The following is a 26429-nucleotide window of genomic DNA, read 5'->3' as shown; positions in this document are numbered from 1 at the left end:
AATAATACTGTCTCAGTTTAAATCCGTTTGACAAGTATTTGTTTCCTACACAAAGTCCTTTCCACCATGGGGCGCAATGAGGCTCAGAATAAACCGCCTTTTGAGCTCTGACTGATCCACATAACAATCTCATTTGATTTCTTTGTGTTATTGAAATCATTTGTAAGTTACATGGAATCAATATACTGAGGATTGCAAATCATATCTGACTCAGGTATTCCTCGGCTGCTTTTATAATAATTGAATCTATCACAACACAAATCTATAGCATCATCCGAATTAAATTAAATGCAGGACTTGTTAAATTAATCCCAGTCAGCTTTGTCAAACACCCACCTACTTTTTTTTTTTTTTCTTATTTTGTTTTTAGGAATCTCCATTCTTATAGTACAATGTATTGGACAATAATCACTCCCTAATGTTGAGTGATCTGACGCTTCCTATTTAGCTCCAGGAACTGCTGTCAGATCTAAACAATAGGTTAATAAATCCCTTATATAGACTCTAGTTCCTTTACATCATTTATATTTACTAAACCTTTTTCCAACCCACTCCATTAATATCTGTACATAAACTTCCCCAAAGTGAATAAAGTGCATTAAAATCCCCACAACATATCAAATCCACAGCTTTAGCTTTTACTATATTCAATTTCTCCAGTGTTAACTGATGCACGGTTTATAAATGATAAATTATTGGAAAAATGGGCTTCCGCTTTCTTACCCACTTCCGTTTTATGGTCACAGACAGTAAAGCCCGCCCACCAACACTGCAAGCCAAACAGCGAGAGTGGGGTGAGCCTCACGCAGAATCTGAACCGTCCCGTGCAGAAAACACTAGAGGCGAGATATCCTGCTGGAATTGCTTATTAAAAGATCTGCTCCATATCAGCCCTGAATAATTCAAAGATATCGCCTACAATGGAAGATGGCAGGGAAACCGCTGCGATGAAAGAGCAAAAACGGAAGGATCGACAAATAGGTTGGCTACTACTGAATTATTATTATTTAATATCACGTGTTTGCACCGTTATATGCGTTGGATATACGCTGCATTCAGTTGCCGTGTAATACAAATAAGACATACTTAATGTCTCTGTATGTTGTCTTTAAAATGATTAAAAATGCATTAGAAAATATATAAACATTGGAAGCACGTCCATGCTCCCTTTTTTTCCTTCTTCTTCAGGGTCTGTTATTGAGAGTGCAGCCTGGGTGTGTCTTTATGGACACTGGGCAACAACAGATGTTCATACCCCAAAAATATTAAAATAGTCCTGTAACCTTAACATTATACAATCCAATCCAAGCGCTTGTGTTTTCATCAGAACATAACCTGTGTTTTGTATTTTTTTTTTAAGGCTCTGAATTGATCTCACAAAATTACATAAAAATTATGCACAAAAGGTATAATAATAAAAAAAATATATGATGTAGTATAGTATGGTGTGATATAGTATAGTGTGGTGCAGTAGCCTATAGTGTATTACTGCATGGTATAAAGTATTATTGGAGCCTACAGTATGGTGTGGTTTAGTAAAAGCAGTAAAAAAAAAAAAAAAAAAAAGAATTGCATGTCTACATTTATTCAGATTGTTTGCACTGAAAAACATTTGCAGTTTTTTTTTTGTCATCTTTACACAAAAACAAAGTCTTTATTAAGGAATAACCAACATGTACCGTGATTTATAGTGTATTAAGCAAAAAAATAACATTTGAATAGATCTACATTTAAAGCCTGTGTAAATGCATGGAGTTTTGTGGCTGGTGGTCAAAGATCTCGGCTGTAATGTAAAGGTTGCGAGGTCGTTACCCTCAGGCAGGGATGATTTAATCATTCTACAATTACTGTAATCATTGTCCTGCTCATTAATCATATCCAGCATTCAATTTTACTTTGCTCTGACTGTCGCAGTAGTTTATGTAATTTACTCTGGATGGATCTGCTTAAGGAAATGTCTTATCTATATTAGGGCTGATGGGCTTGTAGACTGATGGTTTTATTCCATGCATACAGTAGCCTCTTACAGTTACATTTCTCTATAGATCGGTGGTGTTACACAAATGATGATACTCAAGGTAGGTAAGGTTTGAAAGTAAAACAATGGCAGCTTTGTTTGTTCATTTTAGTTTTTACCTTTAGGGAAGTGTTCATTTGCTATGTGTTTGAATGGCTCTGGAATGTTGTTAATGTACTGATGATGTTCCTTGGTTCATAAGCAAACTAGTGCTACAGTGCATGTTCTTCAGTGTTTTTGCATCTTTGACCTCATTTAACCCATATTTTTTATGCGCTGTGTTACCGTAGGTTAATCTTTTTGTTATTAGTATATAATAAAAGTTTATGCATATGCACATTTGCTTTGCCATACAGCCTTGGAGAGTGGAGACAGTGACATTGGCGTGTGTGGTTGGATCCTGGTTCTTTTCTCCATCCTGCTCACATTGCTGACTCTGCCTCTCTCCATATGGATGTGCATTAAGGTAATTTGTGCTGGTCCTTTCATCAGTGTGATGTCATACATCTGCATACACCTTTTCCTTTAAATATTTGTATATCAGGGTTCCTATTGTCATGGGAAAACAGATTGTAAAATCAGAAGATTGGAGGGGGTGCACCTATCCTATAAAAAAAAAAAAAAAAAAAAAAATATATATATATATATATATATATATATATATATATATATATATATATATATATATATATATATATATATATATATATATATATATATATATATATATATATATATATATGTTTCAGCATTAAATGACCTATAATATAATATAATATAATATAATATAATACAGGTGCATCACAGTAAATTAGAATGTCATGGAAAAGTTCATTTAATTCAACTCAAATTGTGAAACTCATGTATTAAATAAATTTGATGCACACAGACTAAAGTAGTTTAAGTCTTCGGTTCTTTTAATTCTGATGATTTTGGCTCACATTTCACAAAAGCCCACCAATTCTCTATCTCAACAAATTAGAATATAGTGACATGCCAATCAGCAAATCAACTCAAAACTGGGCAAGTTTTCTGGACAACTGTCAGATCAGTAGTCTTCCCCATGATTGTGTAGTCTAGTGAACCAAACTGAGAGACCATTATGAACTTTCAGGAATCCTGTGAAGGTATTATAATTTGTTTAGATAGTGAGTTGGTAGGTTGTTGTTAAATGTGAGCCAAAATCATCACAAAAGACTTAATTAAACTACTTGAAGTCTGTGTGCATTGAATTTATTTTTCATAATTACATAATTTGTGTTGAATAACTGAGCTACTCTACTGAACAAATTAACTTTTCCATGAAGTTCTAATTTATTAAGATGCACCTGTATAATACAATATAAATAAAAAAAAATAACACTAATCAGACATTTTAAATGCCACAAGTGAATTTAGACATCACATCATTATAATATACTGTGTACCGGTATTAATTTTGAGATTTGCAAAAGATAACAAGATATTTGTTATAATTGCAGTGTAATTAAATTATTAGCATTATTAAAAAATAATATAAGTGAGCGTTTAATCACAGCAAAGGTAATCTAAATGTAGTTAAGCATGTCATTTCCAGTCCTGTACCTATAAATTGTGCATCCCTGAAGATTTTAGTTATGTTCAGCTCTAAAATGATTTATTAGCTTGAAATTGCATTATATGAGGGCAAACTCTATACAGTGATTTTACAATCCTTGTTGGAAATCATAAACAGTTGTGAAAATTCATAGCTCAAAAGGTGTGAGTATATTTCATGTTGATCATTCCCATATCCCATATCATACACCAGTGCCACATTTTTTCACACCAGATTGGAGTGGTTTTTTTTCATATGAAGTGAGAAGTCCTATAATCTTTATCATCTTTATCTTTATAAGAAAGATGATGAATTCATGATAAAGGTTACCAATCAACATCTAAATTACATAATTGGGGGGCGTTTTACCTTCTGCTGTAGTTTTGAGATAAAAATACTTCTTGTTCCTACAGATAGTGAAGGAATATGAAAGGGCTATTATCTTTCGTCTGGGACGCATTCTACGAGGAGGAGCCAAAGGACCAGGTAAAAGAAAAAAAAGAAATATGATTTGATCATTGTGATTTAATCACTACCAGTGGTTTAGGCATCTCACTTGATAATGCTCCTGCTCCTGCAGTCTGTAATGTGATCACACTTGTGTTGTTTTCATTGTGTGTGTGGTTTAATGTGACACTTTTTGCTGTCTACATGTTTGCATTTGTGCTGTGGCTGTCCACCACAATCATGGTTTGTTACAAGGGGAGAAAGATAAAACCACTTGTGTTGCAGAGAAACAGAAGTGATCTGTTTTGCATTACCGCTGGCCTGAATAAACCAATTTTTTTTTCAGGATCACTCTAGCACTCATTTGAGCATGCTGTAAAGGCACACCTTACTCAGTCATATGCAAATGTAATATAGAAATTGATTATATTCAGGAAATATTTTCCACTAAGCACATGTGATTTCCCGAGGCGTCTATAAAAGATCATATTACAGGCAAAGCATCACGTTTTATTTCAGTTGTTTATTTCAAGGGCACATTATGGTCTTGCATTACTTTTCATAGTCTTTAAAGTTATATTGTAACAGCTGTATAAAAAGGTATTAACGTCTGAGATTGTAATGTCAGGTTATGCGTGCTCTGTACTCTAGACTTCTAAGCCATAAAAGTCATTTGACCAGATTTCTAATTACCATCCTTTCTGTTTGTGGCCCTGTTGCCATGATGAGGTTGATCTTGGTGTCTGGTTATATTTCTGTTTCCATTTCTTTGTCTTCTCCTCCTTCTCTTTCTATTCATTCTATTCAGCAAATTTCATTTAGACCACTTAACAGATGGATTTAATATCAAAGTTTGAAGATGTCCTATCAGCTTGCAATGTTAAAACGTTTTGCATTCAATGAGTAACCAACAATGATTGACAGAAATATTTGCACACTGTGGTCGCAGTTCTTTTTCATGCTTTTCTTGCTTACTGAATTTTGACGGATCTTTAATGAAAAAGGTGGCACAATGCTGAATTTTGTGAATCCTTTGTAACAGAGAAAAAAAAAGACGAAGTGTATGATTCATTCCAAACCTAAGGTCACCTAAAACAAAAGAATTATTTTGCTGCTTTAGTGAACACAGACATTTTCTTTAGTAAATTCAAATCTATATAGCTGAAGTTATTGAGTTTGAGTTAATGACACTGCGCAGTGTTGGTGTCTCTGGTGTGTATTGGTTTGTGCTGTGTTTGGGAATATGAATCCGCAGGGCTTTTCCCTCCAGGAAGGAACTTATGAAGGTAGTGCCTATTTTTAGTGTTAGTCCACCGACTTAATCCCTCTTGCACAATGAAAGTCAACAGAGGCTTTTCACTGTGAGCTTTCTATATTAAACTCTTTTCTATAGTATGTTTGGGGCAATGCATCTGGCTAGATGCCATTTATACTATAGTTTCTGAAAAGAAAGCTTGATTTCTTGGTCCTCTTTGAGGCCACAGAGGTCTGCAAACAAACTGCTGTTGGCTCCTCCCCCACAGCTTTATTTAAGGGTGGAATGTGAGTGGAATTTTCCACAGGAGACAAACCTCTGAACAGACTAACAAATCCTGATGATCACTCTCTAGAAAACCTCCCAGTTCTGTTTAGAAACTGCAGGGATGACAAATTAAACACTAAACCACTAAAGCGCAAGCACACACACGCACACACAGACACACACCTACTTGTTTTCCTTGTCACATATTGCCAAACCGTTCTCATTGGCCTGTTTTTTCTTCAAGCCTTTTTTTTATTTTGTTTTATTATTGCCCAGGCCTGCCTTTTATATATACAGCAATAAATAAATGTATAAATATATAATATGAATTCTTTAAAAGATTTATTATATTAAATATTTGTTTATTAGCTATACTGTACATAGATATATAGAGGGTTTTTTTTTATTAAGAAATTAAAAAAGCAACCGTTTTTTCATTGATGCAAAAAAGGTTATCTCAGATAAATTTTGAGGTTTTGAACTTTCTATATAAAAATCAGCATATGGGACCCTGGAGCAAAAAAAAAAAAAAGTCGCTGGGATATATTTGTAGCAATTGCCAAAAATACATTGTGTAGCTCAAAGTTATAGATTTTTCTTTTATGCCAAAAATCATTAGGATATAAGGTAAAGATCATGTTCCATGAAGATATTTAGAAAATTTCCTACTGTAAATATATGCTTATAATAATATGCATTGCTAAGAACTTACAGGCGATTTTCTCAATATTTTAATTTATTTTGCACCTTCAAATTCAAGATTTTTAAATAGATGTTGTCAGATCCTAACAAACCATACATTAATGGAAAGTTTATTTATTCAGCTTTTAGATGATGTATACATCTTTTCGATAAAATTGACCCTTATGACTGGTTTTGTTGTCCACGGTCATGATTTCTGAAGGATCACTGAAGACTGCAGTAATGGTTGCTGAAAATTCAGCTTTGCCATCTGTAAATTACTAATAAATCCCTGTTAATAGATTACATTTTAAAATCATTCACAGAAAAACTAATCCTATAAACTGATGTACGGTAACTGCTGCACTGTGAAGCATCAAAGCAGTTGTCAGTGCGCTCATTCATTATACTCATGAATGCAGTCAGCTGAGTCTAGTTGGCGGTGAGAATGGAATTTGGTAGATTGCCAGTTGTGCACCCATTGAAGATCAGCCCTGTTTCTGAGGGTTACTGATTATGATGCTCTGAGCGTCTGCTGCTGTTAAATCTTTTATCACATGTGTGTGTTGTCTTACACAGGTCTTTTCTTCATCTTGCCGTGCACAGACAGCTTTATCAATGTGGATATGCGCACCATCACCTTTGATATCCCCCCTCAGGAGGTGAGATCACACACACAAACACTGATCCTCAACTTCAGCCTCTGTTTTAACACAGGAACAGCATCAATACAAAGGTGAAGCATGCCATCTTTACAACGTTAATATCACCCAGATGATGTTTTCCATTAAATAGTCTGTGTATTCGTCCTGATAGGTGCTGACAAAGGACTCTGTGACAGTGAGTGTAGATGGTGTAGTCTACTACCGTGTGCAAAACGCAACGCTGGCAGTCGCCAACATCACCAATGCTGATGCAGCCACTCGTCTGTTGGCACAGACCACCCTGAGGAACGTGCTGGGTACAAAGAACCTGGCAGAGATCCTGTCTGACCGGGAGGAAATCGCCCACAGTATGCAGGTAACACATGAAACCACACATACAGAACAAGAATTGTACTTTTAAAGGAATAGGTCACCCAAAAATAAAACTTGGTTTGGGCTTGACCTGATTCAAGCAGACATTGTATATCTTTAGGCAGTGCATTCACCGCAGCTCAGCCGAGACCCTGACTTATCCAGCTCGACTGCACTGCTAGCGCCTTGCTCAGTTCGCACGTGGCCTGCCATTCGCTCATTCCATCTGACATCCTTTAAAAAACTGGGGAACATTGTTCACGACAGGCACATTTGGCACAGTGCTTCAAACATGAGGAGCATGAGCCATGAGGAATCTCTGAGAAGAAGTGTTTAGACTTGACTCTTTGTTGTCTTCTTTAGTCCACACTAGATGATGCCACAGATGACTGGGGTATTAAAGTAGAACGTGTGGAGATTAAGGACGTCAAATTGCCCCTGCAGCTCCAGAGGGCCATGGCGGCAGAAGCTGAAGCAACCAGAGAGGCCAGAGCTAAGGTAACATGATTTTGGTATTTCGAAAGGGCTGCTGTTACTCATTTCACATTTTTTATTTGGAAAACACATATTAATCATCCTCTCATGTTAATGCATGTACATATTGTAGACCAAATTATTGTGTGTGTGTGGGAGCTGAATGCAATCGTTCATTGCTCTGAGGCAAGACACCGCAATACTCTCATAGGAAGATGGAAGTGACAACTCCTTTTCTGTTTCTGGGTGTATTTCCCACTAATTTGTCTATTGATTTATGTGAGAGCCTGTATTTTGACATTTCCTGCTGTTTGCCTGGTTGATTTGCCCTCCTTAGAAATGTTCTCAGAAGAACATGGGAAAGGAAGTTTAATGAGATTATTTTTGGTGCACAATTATTCTTGCATGCTTAGCTCAGATACAACAAGTATGTTTTCTTCAAGTCTATGCCCCAGCCTACATCAGCCACACAGTGAGAAGTGGGAAACCACTGTCCTGGTTAGTATAAGTGGAAACAGTACCCCTCTGCATCAATTAATAAGTGGGTGTTTAGCAGACACTTTAAAAAAAAGTAATGTACAGCATTGGTTCTCAGCTGATGCCAAAGGCTGTTCGTTTAGTCAAACCCTTCGATATTTTGGCACAAATTCATCTGCCACTTGGTAAAAATATTCAGACAATTTAAATATGGTGTGTTCTGACTCTCAGGAATTAAGCAAAACCTTAAGTTGCTTAAAGGAATAGTAGTCCCAAAAATGTCAATTTGATGATAATGTACTCATCCTCAGGCCAACCAAGATGAAGATGAGTTTGTTTTGAGAAATGTAGACGTTATATCCCTAACTGACTGTTTGCAGTGAATGGGTACCGTCAGAATGAGAGTCCAAACAGCTGAAAAAAGCATCACAATAATCCATTAGCAATCCACACGACTTCAGTGCGTGTTTGTAAGAAACAAATCCATCATTAAGGCGTTTGAACTTTAAAATGTCGTTTCTGGCCAAACTACCAGTCCATAATCTTTAATAATGCTTATTTATCTATAATAAAAGTCAACTTCCTGTTTTTCTCTCACATCAAAATCCACCAACATATTTGTTTAGAACTGGTTTACTTGTAAACTGTGATTGATCTGAGCATATTTTACTCCTGATTCAGAAAAGATGACTGGAGAAAGCATTTTTATGGATAGAGAAATGAAATGATGGACTGGAGTTGTGTGGATTATTGTGAAGTTTTGATCAGCCTTTTAAACTCTCACTCTGACGGCACCCATTCATTCATTCATCTAGTGGTGAGCAAGTAATGCAAGGCAAAATTGTTCAAAATCTGTTCCAATGAAGAAACAAACACATCTACATCTTGGATGGCCTGAGGGTGATCATATTTAGGTGAACTATTGCTTCAAAGGAACAATGAGATCGGGTAAAGAGTGGGAGTCAAATTGAAACTGGGTTAAGGGGTGGAAGTTTTGTGTGGTTACAAGGTTTGCTAAATTTAAGACATGCATGCATGTTTTTTTTTTTTTTTTAAACCACCTCTGCTTTTTGTAGGTGATAGCTGCTGAGGGAGAAATGAATGCGTCACGGGCACTGAAGGAGGCATCTCTGGTGATCGCAGAGTCCCCCTCTGCTTTGCAGCTGCGCTACCTCCAGACCCTCAACACCATCGCAGCGGAGAAGAACTCCACCATCATTTTCCCTCTGCCCATTGACATGATGCAGTCCTTTATGAAGCACTGAACTAAGAGCCACATAAAGCTACCCACACACACACACACACACACCTACAGATGCATCCATGCAGAAATGAACAGACTGATGTTATATAACATGCGCTCATGTGAGTATGATGTACAGTCGGGTCCAGAAGTCTGAGACCATATTGAATTCTGGTATTCCGTTTTTGAAAACTTAAAACTAAGAAACATCATTACATGAATAAGAAATATATGAGGTTATATTTACAAGTCACTAATCAAATAAGTGTAAATTGTTCATCAATTTGGTAATCATGTGATTCTGAACATATAGTCAGATCTCGAATAATTCTGAAGTGTACTTTCATCAAGTTTTACACAAATTTGTCGAGGTCGTGCAGCTTGAGTGCTGCTGTTGTTGAAATGCATGTGCATTCTGAAGCCCATGCACATTTTTAAATTTGAACCACTCAAATTGTTATTCTGATAATGTACTATATTAGAAAAATGCAAAATGGATAGATTTTCACTAGTAGTCTCTTTTTTGGACCCTACTGTACATACATCACATAAGCACAGCCTGATGCGTGATCTGTAGATGTTCCTAGTAAAGACCTGTTCACTCTGTCTGAAGGAAATCTGATAACAGCCAAACAATATGAAAGTCATTCAATATTTGCTAAATATTTTCTTCTTCTTTTTTTTTTTTTAAATCACATCATTGCTTTGTTTTAAACCTTTTTTAATTAATATCTAGAATTTGGATTTGAATAGGTCTTACAAAATTAAATTGTGTAAAATATCTCACAGACCAGAGCTGGTTGATCTTTTAGTTACTGAATACTGTAATGTGATGTTTGGCTTTTTGGTTGATGGATTATGGAACATCTCCTGGTCACACGAGTGCATGTGTGTGTTTTAGGCATATGTAACCTAACCTCCTTGATTGCCAAACAGATAATAAACCGTCTCTAAGGAAAGTCTGGATAGTATCAGGTGTCAAACATGAAACTGACAGCAGTGCTTATTGTGCCTACCAGTTTTTCTCCCTTTCCTGAACCTTTATTAACGCTGACTGTCAATATAAAAGCCTTAAGCCATATCCATTTCAACTACTAAATATGTACAGGTTTACATGATGTTGGTTGATTTTAAAAACCACAATGCATTTATACATCCATTTCCAGTCATATTAATATTTTATCGCTTGGTTTATGAAATCTTTATCTTACTGTTTTATCTACCATACATTTACATACATGTAATATGATATTTTTTTACATCACACTGCAGCTGAAAACAAATTAAGCCTAGAGAGGTCAATGTTTGCTTTTAATGACTGTATTTGCTGCTTCAGATATCAGAGGATGGAATTACGAAGACTTGTCAAAGATGGGAAATTAGTGTCAGTGCTGCTTAGGACTGTTTAAGGTTTCGACAATATTTGGGAATATTTGTATCATCATGTATCAGTCTATCACAATTCTATATGTAATTGTTTATTCTGTCAGCTAACTGATGTATGCTGAATATCCCATCTGGTGTTTTGTCCATCTCACTTTCATGTACACTGTATAATATTGAATGTTTTTGTTTGCATATTTCTGATGTGTGATTTCCCCATTCCCCTCAGTAAATCATAATGTGTAATCTTTCTCATGACTTGTTAGTACATCAACTCTATACCTCGTTGTTTTCCCAGACTGCTATTAATATGATGCATATATCAGTATTTGAAGAACACTCTGGAAACATTTTGGGGTTGTGGTTCTTTATTGTATTTATTGAATTATCAACAGATTTTTGAAAGGATTTGCAAAAGCAGGAGTATCTGGAATAAGTTGCTATACGAGTCTATAGCAAATATCAAAGGCAGCCAATCTCTGCCCTATGAGGTTTACAATTTGATCTGGTCTTTAGGCAGATAACCTACCCATATGTTAACAAATCAGACCCTAGAAATGAGCGGCAGACCTTTATCCATTCATTCTCATGATCACATATCAGGAATAAGTTGGTTCTCTAGGCCTCTTACGAGACATGCTCTTTTAAAACTCTAGCATTATTGTCATGGATTTAACAGTCTTAAATTAAAAAGCACGCCAAGAAATTGCTATTTTAAAATCTAAAACCATGGGAATAGGCTTTTATAGACTTGAATAAAAAAGCAGTAATTAGGTTCTTTGAAAAGTTTGTCAGCGCCCTCTGCCTGTAGAGGGATGTCATTGCTCAGGTGGACCATGGCTGTGTTTGGAGTGAATACTAGCGTATTACTTACTGAATACTGCTCAGTATGTACTGCATACTGCCTACTTAAAAATAGCAAGTGAAAAAGGTTTTACTCCACAGTAAGCGTCTGAAACAATAATATGCTACTTTGTTGTCACATACACAGCAAATAATGGTCAATGAAAATGAAACATCTTAAATGTATTATGCTTTGCATTTTTTAGGCAGTTTTGTGTTAACTTTTGGCAGTTTGATGAAGCAGTCATTCATTTAAAAAATAAATTAATAACATAACTCAATAAACTCCGGAATGCTCAAGTATGTTAGTATTTTTTATATTCTACTATAGTTCTTTATTAATATCTTGAATTATCTTTTATATTTCCAGTTTTCATTTTATTTTTATTTTAATTGTAGTCATTTAGTAATTTTTCTTTTTTGATTGATAATTTTTATTTTTAGTTGTTTAGTAATTTTACCTATTGTTCTTTCTTTTGTTTTTTCTTTTTTTACATTTATTTCAAGTTTTTTGTCCAACATTCATTTTTATTTTATTTTATTTTTATTTTTAACTGTATCATTTACAGTAATTTAGTCAGTGGGATACAATGTTTAACACAGCATGCTTTGTCTTACTTACCAAATGTAGTAAGTTAACAAGGGGATTTCATACATATAAAATATGCATACTGTACACACACTTACAGAACAGTATGAGTAGTATGCTAGTATGCTATTCTGAACACAGCCAAGCAATGAACTCCTGAGTGTCAGATGGAAGAGAGACAAGGTGGAAACGCCTCTTATCTAGACTACAATTAGGTCAGCATTTTGGTGGCATCATAAACACTGTTTATCTTTAAAAAATATAAATTCAGGACACACGTACTTTTACAAATCTCTGGGCACAAAAAAAAGGTTTTATGGAAAAGGAATGCCAAAAGATGTCTGACAGATTTTGACGATGATATATTCCTGTATATTTTCTTATATAAGCTCATGCACTTCAGCATCATAAGGTGTGCAGACCAAACATAATCTAAAAGCTTTAAAAGTCTTCAAAACATTTTTGAGAACAGGAAGAAAACACTTAAACACAGAAGCAACGAGGTGAAGGCCTAATGGAATTGCCTTATGTTTGGTGACTGAAGCTCAGAGCAGTAAAGTGCTCTTATTAATAATTGCCTTTTGATACCAACTCATGAAAAGCTTTTGTTTTTGAATCCATGATTAAACCCTGATAAGCATCAAATTGGCATCTTATATTTATCTAAGGGCAATTTGCAGTAAGGCAGTGGGGTTTAAAGGTCAGGGGTGACAGCTCAAAGTTCAGATCTCCAGCTCCGCCATGGCCCGCTCCAGGGGGTCAGTGCTCCAGTAGTCATGGTCCCAGCCCAGGAACCAGCCTGTGAAAGTGGGCGGCTCAAAGCCCTGTTTAATCTTCACGATAGGTGTGCGCGGGTCACGGTTGGCTGGGTCCGTCTCGATGTATCGGGCAGCTGGAGAAAGAGAAAAAGTTTCATATGGGATTCATAAAAGGACACGTTATAAAGTGTTTTTGGATTTCAAAATAAGCTGATGTTTCTATCTTCCTTTCTAGCGTGTACACATTATATATATATATATTTATATTTCAAATAAATGCTGTTCTTTTTAATTTTCTATACAACAAAGAATTATGAAGTGCATTTTAAACTGTTTTCAGCTGATAGTATTAAAAGTTCCTTGAGCACCAAAACAGCATATTAGAATAATATTGAATGAATGAATTCATAATTCATAAATATTGCTGTTTTATCCAAAATAAATATTGTCAGTTTTTATCAAAATTAAATATAAAAAATCACTTGGATAAACAAGAGTTGCATTGTGGGATACAGTATTCCCTACGATTTTCTGTTTTCTACGTCACATGAGGAATGTAGTATGTCATTTGAGTATTCTACATAAATATGTGCATACTGAGCACACTATACATACTAGTGTAGCAGAAGTAGTATGGTAAAATGCTATTTATTTTTTATACTTTATGCAGTGAAATTATGATTATAAGGAGTCTTACCTGAAGCCATCGCCTCAGTCTTCTCCTCGTCATGAGCTTCATTACCAATCCAAACAAACACCTGCAAAACACATCCAGATTCATTTAATATGTTATTAATTTATTAAACGCCAGTTGCATGTCATTGCATTAATAAGAAAGTTGTTCTTCAATAAAAGACAAGCATGATACAAAATTCAGCTGAACTGCCGGACATCTAATGATTAGCCATCTATTTGGAAATTGTATTGAATCCAGAGGGGTTCTAGGTTTGGCCGATTAGACTCTGTCGGTCAATGCCATAACTACACACATGGCCATTCAAAACTATGTATTTCTGATATAATAACATTTGCAAGCAATATAAAACTGTTCCCTGGCCACATGCTTCTATTGATATAATTGAGAATATGTAGCACTCCCTTTATCCCTTCTGAGATCTCTTTGGTTTCAACACAAGTAACTAAAGTAGCCAGTTTACCTGATCCCAGGTGTCCAGGATCATGACATCATCTGTAGCCAGGTCCTCTTGAGTCATCTCTCCAGGAACCTCTTCAATCTGCATGGATATCAATGCATCCATAAGGAATGGCTCTTTATTTTACTTCACTGACAACATACTTAAATCAGGGCGGGAAAAAATCTGGGCGTGTTGCTCACAATGAAGTTCCCAGTTTTGTTTGAGCAGGCGAACAGTCGAGGCGGGTGGGCATTCATCTTGTCCTTTAGCCTGGAGGACGTGCGGTAATCTGCCTTTCCTCCCAGAGCATCCCAGAAACTACCTGCATTGTGATGCATGCATGTAGATTTACATTTATGACAATCATCAAGAAAAAGGAAAAACATTCCTAGCAAAATAATTTATGGTAATAATAGTAATAAAAATAGTAATTAATTTCTTTAGTTTAATTCATGCATCTTAAAAGCAGTAGTTCACTAAAAAATTACAATTCTGTCACATAAGCCATAGGGAACACTATTATGATGCTTCTGTTTTTTTGTTTTTTTTTACTTTGAAAGCTGAAGTTTTCATTTCTGGGTGACAGTTTCAGATGAGTTCTCACCATCCTCTCCTCCTTCACCCAGCTCGGAGGCCGACACTCCAAGGATATCACAGAGCTGCTGTGCCCCACGTTTCTCCGTATCACTGGCTCCTCGTCCCACCCATATGAACGACGCAGCTGGGGTCACCAGGACGAAGGCATCATTGGAATTCAGATTGGAGGACAAAGCATCAACCTGGATAAAACAACGGTTAAGATCAGAAATTATCGTGGAAGGATACTTAAAAGCTCCCAGCAATACAAGTAAACATTAGATGCTGACCTCCACCGCTCGTGTGCACCCTGCCGAGTTTGAGCGCACTTGGAAAAGCCGAGTCTCGGCAGGCGCAGTCTGACCGCCTTCCCTGGAGGTGCCACCCTTGTGCACCACCATGGGCTGCCCTCCGAAAAGACTCATGAGGTGAGCAGGTTCCTTACCCTGAACCACCCGCACCTGGAAAATACACAGCAAGTATGCATTAAACAGAGACAACAGGAAGTCCTGCTTTCGTGAAACTATTAAAATCCAGGAATTCTGCTATTTAGTATCTCAAACACAATACAACATGTCATCTGCTTTTCAAAAGACTTTGGTTGAGGATGCATTTAATTCCACAGGGTGGCAGTATGGAGCTCACTGTGTGGAATGTGGAGATAAAGAAAACATTCCCAGCATCCTTTGTGGTCGGAATGATGACAGTGGGCTGTTCAGGAAGCAGATTTATCAGTGGTCACAGCTAAAGTGGTTCTTTTTCTCCTCTTGCCCCAAAAACATTCATTTAGTCTTCCTCCCATGCTGCTCTCTCTTGAATTATACATTGTAATTACTGCAATGTTACATTTTTTTTTTTCTTTATGCTTTCATTAACCCTTTGCTTTTTCCCTACAGTACACATAAGTCAAAAAGATATACATTAAAAAATGTAAAAATAGAAATATTATGACAAATTACATTGTACTAATATGCTAATTTGTAGGTGTGCCGTTTAACATTTATATATTTTTTCTTTGATGAATAGAAAATTCAAAAGAACAGCATTTATTAGATTTTTTTTATATATATAAATGTCTTTACTGTCTTTTGATCAATTTAATGAATTCTTACTTAATAAAAGTATGTAAAAAATATCTTAATGACCCCAAACAATAGTGCACAATGGACCAAAACAGAGTGATTCTCTGGATGTTGTTTACTGCATTGTACTCATTGCCTACTTTAACATGCTGAATGTGTTTTTGAGTCCCAGTTTAATGTGCATGACTGCATGCATAAAACCAGACTGCAAATCAATTAAAAAAATAACTCTGAATGCATGATGGAGCATTTCTGTTAATGTTCATTCACATGCTCATTCACAAAGGTGATCTGTAAATGTAGAAGACAGTTATTTATTGTGCACAAAATGAAGACACATGGATGGACACAAGGATACTATGAGGGGTATACAGCGATAATACATATCAGTGTACAGAGCCTTTAGAAAAAGCTTAATAATCTTTGTACTTATTGATCATGCATACTGATTATGTAGACACCAATGAAATCATGATTTTAAAAACCCTCTGCTGAAGTCTTGTTTTTATTGTATATTTTTTTTGTGGTACAGATTCAGTTAGATAATGGCCATTATGCTGCTACACTGTGGAAAATAAGAAAGCATTAGGGGAACATTAGTAGGAATTTCCAAAAAGCAGAGTAATTTCCTTTCAGAGATGTATCCGTTGTTAATCTAATGTTGTGTAAGATCATTTTTAATTTTTTATAAATGTGGTGGGAGAAACGTTCAGGCTCTGTACAGCGATGTGCAATCCTGAGAAATGGATACCTGAGTGGTGAGGCGAGCACCAGCCATCTACAGCAGGATGTAAAATATGAATAAAGGACAGGAAGGAAAGACACAGAGGTGGAAGCTGGTTTAACAGATGGAAAAATAAAATTCCAGGAAGGCCAACGCGACCAGCAATGATGACATAATGTAGCTAAGACATGACAGGATACAGTAGGAACCAGAGGCACCAGGAAGCTTGAACTTACTCAACATGAAATCACAATCAGCCCTAATTACTTTATTTACCATGAGTCATGATTACACCCAATTCAACAACAACAACAAATCTTTTGTAATCTTACATCTAAATTGTGTGGGCAAATTAATTTATAGTTCTGGCCGATGTTAATAATTTGATTACTATAATAATCTGATACACTTTTTTTTATTATGGCTAATAACTGATAAATTGACAATATAAAAATTTTATACTATTTTGTTTAAATAAATTTAATATATATATATATATATATATATATATATATATATATATATATATATATATATATATATATATATATATATATATATACACACATTTACACAATAAATGAATTGAATATAAAATTGTACAAGCTAATTTAATCAACAATAGATTTTTACAGCGTTATTAAATTATTAGTGTTTTTAAAAATGAAATTTAGTGAGCATTAGGTGACAGCACAATTAAATGAAGAGAAACACAACTGCACTTTTAATGGAGGGGCCCAAATGATGAATTCAGTATTATACAGTACGTATGGATATTATTGTGATCAAGTGATACACTGAGATTTATTGATTGGCATTACCTGCACAGGTCCACCTCCAAGCTCGTCGTCCAGCTGGGCAGCCAAGATGGCAGATGCCCCAATCTCATCTTGTGAGGAGTCCTTACCCTGCCTGTAACAAACATCATAAGCAAGTCAGAATACTGAATTGTTAGAAGAAAACACATACCATGTCCTCCTGGGATGATGTCAGATGACACTTTTGATACACTGTTCAAGATCAAGTCATACCAGATGTAGATGATGTGACCCTGTCTGCCTCCATGGCGGTAATTGTACAGGATAATGTAACTGTCTCCTCCATAGAACTGGCCATAAGTAGAGGGATCAACTGGAGCCTTGTCTGATCCTTCTATACGCCAGATCTAAAGTATCAGGTAACATGAAAATAAAAATATCAGTACAGTACCACCATTGTATTTGTATACACAACATATTGTGTGACCTCAGGTCAAGTTACATGTGGTGTGTGCTCACTCACTGACCTGTTTCTCTCCGTTTCCGTCATCAATCATTCCATGTTGGGCAGCCATGGCCGGTGAATCATGGAGAGTTGAAGCATCGAATGGCACCTTCTCGATCTTAGCAATGCTGTTTGAGACGTAAGCCACACCCAGACCCTCCGTCTGGTCCAAATCACGCCAGTTTTTGAAGAATTGTTTGAATAGAGGCGTCTCGCCCATGTCTGGGAGAATCTGAACCTGTGTGTGTTTTGGGTAACCCATTTTCTTAATGAACTCTTCTGCTGTCTTCATGGCAGCCTTTCTCTCTTCCACATTGGCTTCTTTACCTATAAAATAAACACTGATGTGTCAAAAAAAGAACTCTAAATAAAATAAAATAAAAAGCTTGGTAACACTTTAGTATAGGGTACAATTCTCACTAATAACTAGTTGCTTATTAGCATGCCTATTATTAACATATTGGCTGTTTATTAGTGCTTATAAAGTACATATAATGCATGACATCCAAAATCCTACCCAATACCCTAAACTTAACAACTACCTTATAAACTATTAATAAGTTGCAAATTAGGAGTTTATTAAGGCAATAAGTCATAGTTGATGATTAGTTAATAGTGAGAATTGGACCTTAAAATAAATTGTGACCAAAAGCTCTTTTGGTGTTGGCTGTCAATACCATTTACCTTTCCAGACAAAGATTTTGCCATCCGAGCCGTGATCCAAAATGAAACAGTCGCTTGATTCCAGTGCACTCTGAGAGAAAGGGTTCTCAGCGGCCACCAGAGCAATCGTCATGTCTCCACTGGCATCAGACACCTGAGGTACAGGAAAACATCAACAAATTTATTGTACTTATGGTCAACAAGGGCTATTTACATATTTGCATGGTTTAAATCCAGTGGCTACCTTATAGAGTTTGGCCATCTTCCTGTTGGAGGCATCAGCCTTGATATCATCAGACGCTCCTTCAGGCAGGTCTGGTTTTTCTCCAAGAACCTGCCAGAAGATAATTGGATCATGCATTTAGTGAATCTCTTGTCTGTTTTGAAGTTCGGTTTCGGTCTTTCTTACCTCCAACATCTTCTCACGTTCCACCCCTTCATTACACACATACACTCGAGCGCGTCCACTGCGCTCATTGTCACGAATGCCCTTTGCAAGCTGAGTAGCTTTTAGCTTTTCAAAGCGGTTACTCTTTGAGCCACACCACTGGTAGATCTCCTGTAAAAATACAGAGCAAACAGGGTTATTTGTAATTGGGTTTTTTTCAATATCAAACCCCTCACTCTCTTCGCATGATACTCACGTTGCCCAAGTCCAGGATGAAGCAGTCTCCCTGATTAAAGCTTTCCCAACTGACTGGCACTTCTGTTGCTCTGACAACACGACGACCTTTGACCTGTAGCACCCGTTGCACTGTAACTTCATTGGTTACCACATGCTTGAATCCAGATGCAACTCCACCTTTCTGGAAAACAAAACAAAACCAAAACAAAACAATCAAAGCAAAAGAAAACCAAAACAAAACAAAAAAAGCAAAAGAAATTAAAAAACAAAACAAGTCAAATCAAAATGAAATGAAATACACACAAAACAACAAAACAATAAAAGCAAACGAAACCAAAACAAAACAATCAAAGCAAAAGAAAACCAAAACAAAACAATAAAAGCAAAATAAATAAAAAAACAAAACAAGTCAAATCAAAGTCAAAATGAAATGAAATACACACAAAACAACAAAAAAACAAGAAAACCAAAAAAAAAAAAAAAAACAATTTCTGAAGTTTCATGTCTAGCAATATTACTATTCCATTTCAACATTTTTTAACATTAACATTTAGTGGAAAAACATCATGAAGTTTATTTAACATTATGAATGTAATTCACACAGTCAATGAAATATTTGTTTCATCTTGGACATCCTTATTTGGATTACAGGATTAGTCACTCTTTTGTCGCTTTCCATTTGTCCTGTACACAACTGGGCCACTCACCATGTACTGCAGACCTTTTTTAAAATATCCCAGGAATTCTTTGGACTCATGGCCTTGAACTTCACGGTACTGGATGGGCTTTCCACCCAAATAGTCATCCATCTGCACTGTGAAAATGGCAGCAGCCCCACTTTCATCTTGCGTGCAGTGGTCACCTGTCAGTTGAGGGAAGAGCATCTATAAGAAATGTAGCTGATGCATCTCATAACTGAACCATCTAGCTGGTCTTGAAAATTAGGCCAAACATATACTTCAGTACTAAAATAAATGTCAGAATCTCTTTAACACAGCATTGTCCTCTTACCTAGCCAGAAGTGGAGGTCATACTGTAGGTAGCCAGAGCGTTGCTTGATAGTATTGAGGACCACGTAAGCATCACCAGTGTAAAACCCTCCATAGAGGTTCTCAGGAATTGCCACCAAATCAAAATTCTCAATTCTCCACACTTGGAGCCCAGGTTCCTTGCCTGCTCGTTCAAACTCAGGGTGGTGCACCATGCTGTCTAGAGAAAAAAATACAACTAACCCATTGCTTATTCAAACTGATGCAAATGGTAAAAAGCATTTTACGAACTTTTGAAAGAGATTTATGAAATTGTTTACTGTGTGATTTTGCACACTAAAGATCTTAAATCCACAAAATAAACCCAGTGAACTGGACTATAAAAAATCCAGCGGCTGGGAGTTTCCTTCTGTGGTGAATTGACAATTGGGCTGGATGCAGGAAAATGGAAGCACTGTGACTAATGCTGTTGGAGTGACAGAGCCAACCATGGACACTCAGCCTGACCGTAAAATTCAGAACACCAGCCCTCGCATTGCTTACCAGCACTTAATGTGGCAAGGGCCTCTGAGTGGGTGACCATGTCAGCTGACCCAACCGCCCACTTTTTGGGTGGAGTTATGGTGAAGTTTGGGATGTTTTAGACATGAGTCATTCAGAAATGAGACGGTAGCTTTGTAATTCTTTGTACTGACCACAAGACATTCCTCAGAGAAAAAACAAGTATCCATCCAAGAAGGGTGCAGTGTTTACCAAGGATCAATATTTACCAAACACCCATCACAATTAACTCAGAAGTTGTGATATAGGATTTATTAACATTATGAAACACTAAACCACAAGGGGACAAACAATGTTTGGCATTGGAGCCAATGACTACCAAAAAAAGAGGGATGAGGAAGACATGCAATTCCAAATATGGTGTTTCATGTTCCTGATCCAGTTTAATGAACTGCCTTATAATGCATCAACAAAACTGTGACTGCTTCTTTGCGAAAGAAAAAAACATAATAACAAGTATTTTCTTCTTGAAAAATATTACTTTAATTATTACTTTTAAACAAATGTGACAGTAAGACATTTATAACATTACAAAAGTTTTAATTCAACAAAATTAGCCAAAAAATAAATACAAATAAAATAAATAAATAATTTTGGTTCATGGTAGTGTTGTCACGGTACCAAAATGTCAGTATTCGGTACCGATACCAGTGAAAATCCACGGTTCTCGGTACAAATTTCGGTACCCAAAAAAAAAAAAAAAGCCAGAATAAAATAAAACCAATGCCATTATTTATACTTATTTACAATTGTGTTTAAAGTTTTTCTACAAGTAATATAATTATGAAAAACTGTTAACAAGTTTCACCCGAATTCTATTTGTCTTTTAATGAATTTAAACACATTTTATTTTTTGGTAAATAAAGGGGATTTGCTATTAAAATTAAAACATGGAAGAAATATTGTGTGATTTATTTTTTATTTTTTAAATAAAGTTTTATTAATTTATCAGTATCACATACATTCTACTAAATAATAGTAATATTTCTAGCACAATGACTTTATGTGAAAATGAACTTTTATTTTGACGGGTTGACATAAATACCTTTGAATTGACACTGGTTTTACTCAAATGAAAGGGTCAAATGCTTGTGAAGTGACTCAGAACAGTTCTGGTGATGTTGTTTATGTATTTATGTCCTCATTGAGACGGCAGATGCTGAAATTACTGCAAGCGTCACGCCTCACGCGCTTCAGTCTCTGTAGTAAACAAACCATTCATTCATTCACACAGAACATGCAGGATTCATATTTCCACCAACATTTGCAGATACTGGTCCATATGGAGATTTGATTTGATTAATTTATGCTTACTTTTACAAATTCGGTGACTGTCCATATTAAAATGTAAGTTTCATTTTCATGACTGGATTTTGAGATTCGTCCGGGTTTTCTGCTTCGTGGAAATCATACCGCTGTATGCGCCGAGAACCGGGTTGACCGGGTACTCGGTACCACCGGTACTTAAAGAAACCTGGTACCGTCACATTTTCATTTTTTAGGACCAACTTGGTACCGAAGTACCGGGTCTTTTGACAACACTAGTTCAAGGTGCAAATATCCCCATGAATAAGCAGCACGACTGTTGTCAACACTTAAAATAAAAATAAATGCTTCTTGTGTACCATTTTCTGAAGGATCATTTGACACAGAAGACTAAAGTAATAGATACTAGAAAACATACCTTTGCCATTACATTTAAAATAAAATTTAAATAGAAAACAGTTATTTCAAATTGTTATAATTCTTCACATCAATTCTTCGCATTTTTCAGGCAAAAATTTTAAGTTGATAAAAGTATCAAAAAAGAAGTAAAAAAATTATCTGCAATATAGCCTACGAAATTATACCTACACGATAATTAAAAGTGAATAAATTAATAAAAAACAGCTGATAACCAATATGATACCAGTTTATTTACAATAATGATAGCCATTAAGCACATTGTCTCTCATCATCTCTTAGCACATTACATCAGAAATCAACCATATATTCTAATATCATGATGATAAGGTCTTTTTTGTTTCTCTACACTCATGAAAGACTGATAAAGTGCCAGGCGCAGCAATTAAGCACTGCAGTAGAACTGCATTCAATTTCACACCTCCTGTATTAAATCAAACCGCAATCAGGCAACACATGCTTCACAATCAAGCATCTATTTTTAGCCAGACATAGGCATGCTGCAAAGAAACTTCTTTATAATAAACTTCAATAGACCACCATTTGCTCAATTTCAGCTGTTGTCGTGTCAGCCAGTATACCAAAGTCTATGCCGTGTGATCTGGAACAGATCTCCACACTTTTTATGTGCCCAAGTACATAAAGGGACATTTTAACTTCTGAAAAGTCTTCTGAACACAAAACATCAGTGTGACAGAAAGCTTAATTAAACAAAACATTGTTTCATGAAAATGACTGATCTCAGTCTCTAATATACTGCTCCGGGTTACTCTTTTGAGACATGCATGAAATATTTAGCATACAACAGGCTATTCTGAATTAAACACATATTGTATGATATAGCTGATGAGGATGCTGCGAGTCTGCTAGTCCACAGAAGACTATAAACAGACAAGGTCATGTGACATTTGCTTACGGGTCTAAATGGGAGGGAGATGTTTCTGGGAAGTGCCTGTATACATTCTCAGTTGGCCTTAATAAAAAAGCAGGATGTCCGAATACCAAGAATACCATGAAATGAAAGTTCACCTTATGTATGCACCCTCTTAATACATGTTGTTGGATCTTATTGTGAATGATTCATCCATGCATGTTTAAATCTTATTTCCATGTCCGGAACTTCAGATCTGCCTCCATCTAATCTATAACTGATGGATAAAAACAAGTCCCCACCCAAAATTTCTTTTTCTCTTTTTTGATAACATGAGATTCTGTCAGAAAGACGAATTATGAGTGGGCTGGTACCAAAACAACTTGAAAAATGGTGTTTCTTGTGGATTACTTTTTATATTTCTTGGTGGATGTAGCATGTCTGGGAATATATTAATACTATACGCCTTAATACCTAAAGTACATCAATAGTTAAGCAATAAAATAGTCACTAAATTCAGAAATGTGCTAAACTAGACAAGCCCTCCCTTCCTCACAGTTCTAGTAAATTCAGAATGCAGTCTGAACAAGTTCAGACACTGTGGCCCTCTGAAGATTTTGACTTAAATCTGCAGTGGAAATGAATAGTGGTCCTAAACCTGTTAAACTACCAGGATATACTTCCAACTGGATCTTAAACTAACTTCTGTGTATTCTAAAGTAATTCAAGTATTTTTAAATAATCCTCAGTCTGGAAGAACTGACTAAATCATCTTCCTTTTTCCTGGAGAAATGCCTAAAAGAGAGGAACTCTTGGGATGACTCGAGTTTTCCATCTTGATATTTCTTCCTACACCTTTTACAAGCACCAAAGTTCCTTAGATAACATCTTAGCATGATTCAAGGTCCTGACTGCACCCTGTGTTTACCCCAAGAGAAAACAGCCTAACCAGTGACTGCACTGACTGTCTTTTATAGCCAGGCCCCATATTAAAGTATAAGACTCAGAATTGGAAGTTTGTATACAAATGAACATGCAAGCGTTCAAAGTCTGAGCTATAAAGGGTGTCAGAGTGTTTCTATCAGATTGGTGTGGCATACTTCTTTGTCCACTGATTTATTGTTAAACAGCTAACAGAACACCTTTCATTGGGGAAATCGAAGAAAGCAGACACATGCAATGCAGCACAAAGGCAATACTGTGAATGTGTTATGAATCTGATGGGCATGACAATGTTAGTTTTGATATGCTATATTACATAGTAAAACATAATTTGATACAATCCATTATGTGTTACTGTTCATACAGTAAGTATATTCTTGAAGACATGCGTTTCTGAGTTGCAGGAGATGATGAGGTAAATCAAATATGTGGCATCAATTAGTTTAAAGAGACTATCCCTCTCGCCTTTCTGTGGAAGCACAGTATGATCTACTCTCAGTCCTCTCTTATTCTTGTAATAACTAGGTCTGTGTCAATATAGGTGTGTTTGGATTAGAACACCCATGTAGAAATGATTATATGTTATCAGTCTTTGTGCTAGTTATATAGGCTACCTGGCTACAGACTGCATGAAACAAAATGAACCGTTTTTATGTTTTTACTTCAAACTAGTGTTTTGGACAGGTTTCTGTGATGCTTATATTTAAGGATGGAGGCAGGGTTATGCAACAGAATATATAATTAATCTGATGCAAAAATAATTGAAATCTGTGAGATATTCACACTAATATAGTGAAACAAAAGTGTGTGTGTGTGTGTATTTTCCATGAAGAACATTTAACATCCATGGTAACTTTCCATTCTATAAAATGTTCTTTAAATCTTTAATATGCTCTCCACACTATGAAGAGCTCACTCAAAGGTTCTATGGGGAACCACAAAGGTTCTTATATTGCTGCAGAAAAATCCCTTTTTGTAACCTTTATTTGCAAGCGTGTAGAAATATTCGACAGATTTGTTAGGTAGCATCTGTTGCCCGGTAAACTGTAATAAACATGACTTCTGCTGGACGTGTGCAGCTGTTTTTGACAAACGTGTTTCCTGAGGTGATGTGGAGCTACTTCCTCTTTAGCTTCAGCATCTTTACCACATAGTTAATGTTTGTCTCAGTTGGGTGTGTTTCTATGGTAACAGATGATAAATGCACACAAGGGTTTGATGATGAGTAATCAAAAGTGGAAGTTGGAACTATTAGAGCGCATGACATGCAATTCAAATCTTTAAAATCCAATATTGGCCATAGCCCTTTTTTCACATAGCAACAAATTTACACTAAAACTAGTCCAATATGTTTGTTTTACATATTTAGTCAGGTTATTGCTGGTTTCAACCATTTTTCTACTGAGCCCAGGTTGAAGCAAATGATAAATCGACCCAAATATCAATAAAGTGAGCCTACTCTTCTTAATGGATATGTGGCAGCAGGTCAGAGCCGTTCTGCAGACTGCGCATTTCCAAAGACCGCATGATAAAAAAGCGCATCCCGGAATTCAGAAGTTCTCCATATATGGTGTTGTTTAACGAGCACTTTCAGCGTTCAATACGAAAACAGACGTTTTGTAAAGACAATGCGATATACAGTAGTGCACGGCCTACACGTGCAGAAACGATTTAAACAGCAATGTGTTGGAGTTCTTGGCATGTCCCGTAAGAAAGTGTCACTCCGGTGGAAACATTACGCACACAGAGACGTCTGTGTGGAAAGTAACAGTTCAGCGTTGTTTGCAGTGAATTAAATCGTCACATTTCAGATGACGTCAATACTTTGTGGCTGAGGAGGTTGGATAAAGGTAAAATAGATGTAAGGCTTACCTGTAGTTGAGAGACAGGAGTCTGTCTATCGCGGAGATAAAGTAAATGATATTGCAGAATATTGTGTCTGGGCAGGGCAACACCCCTCTGATTCAGACAGACTGCTTAAATAATCCCCATCGGGGGGTGATCCTGGCATTTAAACCACACCCCTCTGTCTACGGGACAAGGGAAATCACTGCCATCTACTGCGCCACGTGGTTATTACGCTCAGTATTTTATACACAGTTTATCACTGTAACCCTAGTTACCTCCAAAATACCACAGTTACTAATGTCTTATTGCTCACTTGTCTCTGTGTGTTACTTTCCGGTCTTTTTTTAAAATAGCATTTTTAGTGACTGAATGCTATAGTGCGTTAATGGTTAAATAACATGTTACTATTATACTCTTCAAATGCTAAACATTGTCTTCAT

General features: G+C 36.2%; 2 protein-coding genes across 5 annotated transcripts; one reads left to right on the top strand and one right to left on the bottom strand.

Moving 5' to 3' along the window:
* The first annotated feature begins 773 nt into the window (after window positions 1-773).
* On the top strand, window positions 774-11087 carry LOC127985773 (stomatin-like). 3 transcript variants are annotated; one of them, XM_052587920.1, is made up of 8 exons: window positions 775-985; window positions 2020-2078; window positions 2374-2483; window positions 4007-4079; window positions 6823-6905; window positions 7060-7263; window positions 7623-7757; window positions 9287-11087. In XM_052587920.1, exons 1-8 carry the CDS (start codon window positions 921-923, stop codon window positions 9473-9475), a joined length of 918 nt encoding a protein of 305 aa, XP_052443880.1. In that variant the 5' UTR covers window positions 775-920; the 3' UTR covers window positions 9476-11087. The 3 variants fall into 3 exon arrangements, with proteins under 3 accessions (XP_052443879.1, XP_052443880.1, XP_052443878.1); XM_052587919.1 differs by lacking the exon at window positions 2020-2078 and having other exon boundaries at window positions 774-981; XM_052587918.1 differs by lacking the exon at window positions 775-985 and having other exon boundaries at window positions 1871-2078.
* A 99-nt stretch (window positions 11088-11186) lies between these two features.
* Window positions 11187-26173, bottom strand: LOC127985772 (gelsolin). Of its 2 annotated transcripts, XM_052587916.1 has the most exons (17): window positions 26014-26135; window positions 21691-21845; window positions 20107-20304; window positions 19803-19957; window positions 19115-19276; window positions 18880-19029; window positions 18715-18804; window positions 18492-18624; window positions 17830-18134; window positions 17576-17709; window positions 17366-17456; window positions 15029-15199; window positions 14767-14941; window positions 14363-14484; window positions 14184-14261; window positions 13724-13784; window positions 11187-13160 (listed from the first exon to the last, which is right to left on the bottom strand). In XM_052587916.1, the coding sequence occupies exons 3-17, from the start codon at window positions 20297-20299 to the stop codon at window positions 12991-12993; spliced, it is 2190 nt and encodes a 729-aa protein (XP_052443876.1). In that variant the 5' UTR covers window positions 20300-20304; window positions 21691-21845; window positions 26014-26135; the 3' UTR covers window positions 11187-12990. The 2 variants fall into 2 exon arrangements, with proteins under 2 accessions (XP_052443876.1, XP_052443877.1); XM_052587917.1 differs by lacking the exon at window positions 21691-21845 and having other exon boundaries at window positions 26014-26173.
* Window positions 26174-26429: the final 256 nt, after the last annotated feature.

This window comes from Carassius gibelio, chromosome B21, assembly GCF_023724105.1.
Source record: "Carassius gibelio isolate Cgi1373 ecotype wild population from Czech Republic chromosome B21, carGib1.2-hapl.c, whole genome shotgun sequence".
NCBI classification, from domain to species: domain Eukaryota; kingdom Metazoa; phylum Chordata; class Actinopteri; order Cypriniformes; family Cyprinidae; genus Carassius; species Carassius gibelio.
The sequence above is the reverse complement of the archived record's forward strand: the minus strand, read 5'-3'. Positions and strand labels throughout refer to the sequence as shown.